Here is a 6,673-nt window from a genome sequence, read left to right on the forward strand (position 1 = left end):
ACTGAATTTGGCCTGATACAAAAGTAAAAGAAGTGTTTTGACTTCTTGAACCTTTGTTTGAATTGTTGTTTGACTTTGGTTCAACTCAGACCTGATTTCTACTTGTGGGCATTATATATTGATTTATGCCAATTGTGATTATGCATATGATTTCGTGACTTGTAGAATATTGCATTTATTGTGGAACACTTAAATAGATAGCAAATTTTGAGTCATATTAACAGAATTATTTTGGAGTGGTATTCGAAATTAGAATATGACTGGACTTTTAATTGGTACAAAAACTGGTATTTAATTCTCTTAGGTACAAAAGATTAATGGAGAAGGCCAACATCAGCTCTACTGTCACCTCAAGAAATCGAGAGGAAGAACCACAGGTGGAGGAAGAAATCACCACAGAGAGACCAGATTGGACATTACTACCACTCGATCTCGTAACAAAGATCAGCGAAGAACTTCCCATCCCACACCGTCTTTGCCTTCGTGCCACATGCACAACTTGGTATCATGCTGCAGTCTTGGACATGGATGTCCCGTCCCCATGGCTCCTCATACCCGATCATGAAAGTGAGCAAAGCGACTCTTGCACTTTCGCATCTCTCCCTACTGGCCTCTTCTTCACGTACTCCCCTATCCCCGAGCTTCGTGGCACACGTTGTGTTGGTTCTCATGCTGGTTGGCTTGCGATCGCCAATGTTCACTTGGACGTCAGCCTCCTAAATCCCTTAACAAGGTCTCAAATCTACCTTCCCTCCTTCACCACCCTACCTACTGATGATCTCATGCTTGAATGTGACGTCTGGTCTATGGACAATCCAGCAACTGATGTGCCTGCTTATAACCCTTTTAAAGCATTCCGCGATCGCTTCATTGGCAAGGTTGTCTTTTCCTCAAATCCTACTATCCATAACCACGTCGCGGTGACACTCTATGGTGCTTATGGTGATCTTGCCTACACGAAGGCAGGCAAAGATGCGTGGCTTCTTCTTAAGGAACCATCAACCAAGGATCATCAGTATGAGGATGTCATGTATCATGATGACAAATTCTACTGTCTATCAAATGAATGTGAAGTCGAAGCTTTTGACCTAAGTGGAGATTGTCCCACTGTGGCACTTGTCGTTGAGAGATTAACATTTAGTGTTACATACTTTCACAACATACGCGGCTCCAACCTCAGCTGTACGTATAAAAAATACCTAGCACGCTCGAGTACAGGAGAGTTGTTTATGTTTCTAAGATACATAAATCAACCCGTTTTACCGAATGAAATGGAACTGCGTAGGCCAAAAAAATTCATGGTTTTGAGGGCTAATCCCGAGACTAACCCTTGTTGGGCTGCTGCTACAAACGACTTGGGAAGTATGTCATTGTTCATTGGTACCAACAATTCCATGTTGGTATCAAACGAGGATTTACCGATAGTACATGGAGACGGTATCTTCTTCATCGAATCCTACACAGTAGCATTTGGCAATGGCATTGAACTACTCACTTCTGATGTTGGATGGTTCAATTTGAAAGAAGAATGTTCGGATAACTACTATGCATCATCTTGTCCTCAATTCGACTTGGCATCAGTCATCTGGTTCACACCCTCACTACAGTGATTACAAAAGAAAAACTGGTTCTGGTTGTCTTTGAATAACCTATTACTGAACGTAGAGATATGTTGATTGATCATTATTCCTATGAACATTATTAGTCTAGAGTTGATTAACCATCTCGATGTTAATTTATTTAACTTGTGCTTTGTTGTGGGCAAGAATATATTTTGCTTTATATTGGAAATTATATTTGATTGCACAAAGTTTCAATGCCCTGATTTGCATGTCTTGATGTGGCATAGAATATGAAATCGTAGATACAACACATAGCAATTCATTTTCCATTATGGAGAGACAACCTAAAGATACAATGGAACATTGAGCCCGGAGCTTTGTTTAGGATACTAAGTATACCGATCCATCATTGTCGTTTTATTGGAACAATCACTGGACTTCATCATTGGAATTATTTTAGCTCTTAGAAATTTATGTGTTAGTCAATAAAACTACGACGACTACTTATCGCAGTTATAGAGAGAGAGAGAGAGAGAGAGAGAGAGAAAGCACTTACGTTTTGATGCTTTAAAAATTATGGTATGGAATTGAAACAAAGACTTGCATGATCGATCGAATACAAGAAGTCGATGTAGAATTCTAGGTTGAAAATTTGGAAAATTAGACCATGTAGTATCAATCAAATCCAAAGAATTCATAAAAGTATCAATGGACTTGGGACTGAGGTCTCTACAAAGTTTAAATGGTAAAAGACACTTAGGCCATTAAAAATATTAATATGTATATTAGAGGATAGATTGATCGGTGGAGTTTCATTTCTTTAAAAAAAATTGTAAGGCGAAGATGAGAATTTTGAATTCATTGCTCTTTTTAATGGGTCTCCTTGTGAAGTGCCAAGCTTAATTTTTAATTATAAAAGCAAAAATTAAATTATCCAGGTGCTTTGATTGCCTCGATTTTATTCAAAGGGTTTTGAATTTATATAAATTTACTCAGCTAAATTAGTAAGAAAACTAGAGTATTTTTATCAATTTTCTTAAAAATTAAGAAAATTAAAATTACGTAACTTCACCTACTTCGTAAAGGGTATCATTCCATCCATCAAGCCAAGTAATAGCCTTTGCCTTTAGACTTTTGGAGCATTCAAAGTATGCACTTCTTATTTATAATTGATTACTAAACTTCCCCTCTTTTTTATTGTCTCTCTTTTGTTTAAAGAGAATTATTGCTTTCAAGGGTTTAAATTTTGTCTCATAACCCTTTCATAGATTTAGCCATCCCCATGGGTTGTACTATCTTTTTTATTATTTTGTTATCTACTCCTCTAAATAAAAAAGGATATAAGATACTCTATACTTCATTCCTTAGTCGATCATCATCACTTCAATCCAAACTTCACCACTTTGGATTATCTTAATAAGAATTTCTTTGACATAGGCCTTATGAAATTCTCTTACAACTATCCTTTTATTTTATCTTAGTATTTGGAGTTTACCATTATATTCTCTACTGCTTTGGCCCTCAACTAATGTATTCTCCTTTCATAAAAGCAAGAGATCAGGAACAACTAAGAAACAACTAAGAAGTATTGCCTCTGTTATACCCTGATACACCATTAAGCTCATGGCCCTATTTCTATTACTTCACATTTGCATTTTTTTTTCTCTATGATTGATAGTTACTGTCATTGTGGTCTAGTGATACTCTTTTTGGAGTTCACATTCAATCTAACTGATCGATTAGTAGTATGTACTTAAACATACTACCTCTTGTCTACTAACACACACAACCTTCATCCGATGTAATTTCTATGCATGTGTCAAAAACCTACCTCTGTAAGACCATGATACTCACTCCTTAATTATATAGTCATTCTTTTAATGCAAATTCAATACATGCATGGATAACTTGTTTGTATGATATCATAGTACTTATCCCTTGAGTTCATAGTTCTTCTTAAACTGAAAATTTAATATATGCACAAAAGATTGACTTCTATGGCACCACGACACTCATTTATCATGTTGCCCACCACAATGCAGCTCTCAATAGTTCCAACCATCCCTCCTCCGAATGATCAAGTCTCTGATTAGACTTGTTAGTGTATTGCTTTATCTCAAATTATTTCATCATGGTCTACTACCCCTATGTCACTTCTTGGTGACATCTTTGTTGAATTTTAGATTTGATTGTCAAACTACTTAATCAATTTGTAGACCTAATCTTAAGAAAAGTCAAGCGACATGAACTTTGACTCGTAGTGTCGAGTTGTATGTTGTTATTTTGGATGATTGAGAGTTGTATTGAAAGATCGAATATTATATAAGAGAATTGGACATAATGTAGGAGAATCGAATGTTATGTTGGAGGATAACTGGACATATCAAAAGGTAAGGCAATATGCCAAAAGACTAGAGGATATGCCAAAAGATTTAACAATGCACCAAAAGATTCAACAACAAGTTGAAAGAACCATCGATGTGTCGAACCCTTGGTCAAGTCATTAATACCTTGGTTGAGTTATTGAAGCCTTAGTTGAGTCATCGGGCCTATACACATTCTTAATTGGGTCATCAATGAGTTGTTATTTGGCCTCAAAATGGGCTTTTATGAGGATAGGTTGCTTAAGCTAGTTTCCAAGTTATTTTGGGCTTTTACTAGGCTTTATAGCCTAGGCCTAACCTAGGTGGTAATATTACTTAGATAGGGAGTAGTATCACTGGGCACATCTAGAATGGCCTATACAATATTGATTTAGTGGTTTGATGATAATGTTGAAAGAAGTGGTGGTAGTATCATCTTGGAACATTTCTTAGGAACAAGGTTCATTATATTTCAATATACTGCTCAGTACGGGCAATATGTACTAATCCAACAGGGGATCAGTGTGGGTGATGTATTAGCATGCCCCTATGTACCATATTAATATGCTTGGTACGACTCTGTATAGCTCGATGCATATCGTATTGATAGCTAGTCGATACACTAGCATGGACCAGTGAGACAAACCATGTTTACGAGAATTTTTTCTTAATTTGCTCTACATTCTTAGAACTTTTAAGGTTATAGATGCCCTATTTAAGCTTGGTTGGTGGAGTATCCATCTTGAAATTTTCAAGTGTTCAATTTCTCTTTTAGATATTTGAGTTTCTTCCAACTTCTTGAGTTTGAGTTGTCTTTGTAATTAATATGGGAGCTTTGACACAAGGAATCTAATGACATATCATACTCATCTGTATACCTTGCCTGATCAATATAACAACTAAGTCATCATCCTACAATGAGGATCATTCGGTACTTATAGGGATAATGACTTAACTCTAACAAGATGGTCTACATTATCAAAAGAATAACTTGTTATCCTTAGCATTTGCATGAAATACCTTATTGATAATTGTAACATTTGACGATTCAATGCATAACATCTTGACTTAACAATGATCGAATATTTCACATAAAAGTTTGTAGAGTTAATCCCCATTATGATTTAACGACTACCCAAGCATACCAAAAAAGGCTCCCATGTGCATTCTTGATCATATCTAAGAAAATAATCTTAGTTATCTCTTGAAGCTTTCAATATTCTATAGTAATTTAGGTATCCAAAGTACTTTTAATAGACAAGCCCATGTTATAGTTTTTGTAGGGCTTTCTATGAATCCTTCATCTTTGTAGGGCCTTCAATTTATTCTCTCATTTTCTCAATAGCCAACCTGTGATAAACTTAGAAGTCATACCTAATTTAGATCTAAACACCCCATTTATCATTCAACCATAATATGATTTATTAGTATATTATAGAAGGTGTGAGTCATCAGTTGTTAAGTGAAGGCTTTTTAAGCCTTAAAAAGAAAAAAAAGTATAAAAGGTTATTAATCTTTACTTGTTAAAAGAAAAATTACTAGTAAAAGCTGATAGAGGAATCACGAGTAGGGATAAGTCAAGAAAATCAAATTATTATGCCTCTCTATTGTTTTACTTGTGATTCTCTCTTATGTTTGTTTACTTATTTTAATTAGATTTTATATAATTATTTTTTCTTTGTTAAAATTTTAAAATTTGTAGAAGAACTAATTACCACCTTTATAGTGTCACTAAGATCCTAACATAGAGGATGCAAAGGCCACCATTATCTCAATACAAATTAATGAAAGCAAAGCAATTTGATTTAAACTCGGTGAAAGCACCAAGTAGTATGAGTGGAGTCTGCTGAAAAGATGAAATATGAAGTGGAAGCACCTACTTCGTAGTGCTATCCTTGGATAGAAGTCAAGAACTTTTATACTTGTAGAGACAATTGTAAAACTATATGATTTCTTGCTTTTCTCGTTTTAATGAGATAAGAATTATCTCACATGCATGGTGTCTGAGTCAAAAGGAGCCTTGAGGCACATGCATATGATCTTGATGATACATTTTGGAGTACAAGGTAGGTTGAAGGGGGTGTTTATATATGTTTGCAAAATGTCGGTCTTCATATGACCTCATACAAATCCTTAGGTTCCTTCGGAATAAGTTAGTGAAAGTAAACACATAGGCAAACTATTATATCATTCTAAAAAAGCATAACCTTAGATTACATAAGTAGATATTAATTGAAAACATTATGGTAAATACAATAAAAAGATAGATTTCGTAAATTCAAAACGATCACACGACAAAAGAATGAATGTAGCCTGGTACTCATATAATTGATGCTCACAAGGGCACATGCAATACCGATTGTTAGTGATATGATGACCTATCTTTAGATACTATCTCAAGCCCCGTAAAGTCTAATACCACCTAAAGGGTTTTAGGATATTAAGATAACTAACATTTTACATCGCATCTCTGCACAAGAAAATCCTAATAAGTTTAAGTCGGGGGTTTTGTTTATGGGATTTTTTATCTCCAAGTGAGTTACGATTACAAATCATAAAGATCATAAAATTTAATCAAACTTGAGTTACCAAAGCTAATTTAGGTCCCTTATATATATTCTGAAAGACACATGTACATAGAAAAGCATAGACATTAACACCTTTGGGAACAATCTATAACAACATGCTAACCTACAAATTCTGTAAAGGGCCTTTGTGTTATACTAAGATTATTCCAAAACAAATCAA

General features: G+C 35.0%; 1 protein-coding gene across 1 annotated transcript; it reads left to right on the top strand.

Annotated features, from left to right (window-relative positions):
• The first annotated feature begins 317 nt into the window (after window positions 1-317).
• On the top strand, window positions 318-1,610 carry LOC135649123 (putative F-box protein At4g22180). The gene has a single exon (XM_065167232.1). It carries the CDS (start codon window positions 318-320, stop codon window positions 1,608-1,610), a length of 1,293 nt encoding a protein of 430 aa, XP_065023304.1.
• The last annotated feature ends 5,063 nt before the right edge of the window (window positions 1,611-6,673 follow it).

Source organism: Musa acuminata, chromosome BXJ3-9 (assembly GCF_036884655.1).
Source record: "Musa acuminata AAA Group cultivar baxijiao chromosome BXJ3-9, Cavendish_Baxijiao_AAA, whole genome shotgun sequence".
Taxonomy (NCBI): domain Eukaryota; kingdom Viridiplantae; phylum Streptophyta; class Magnoliopsida; order Zingiberales; family Musaceae; genus Musa; species Musa acuminata.

Excerpts from the sequence above, each read along its gene's own strand:
- LOC135649123 (XM_065167232.1), top strand. The coding sequence starts at position 318 with ATGGAGAAGGCCAACATCAGCTCTACTGTCACCTCAAGAAATCGAGAG.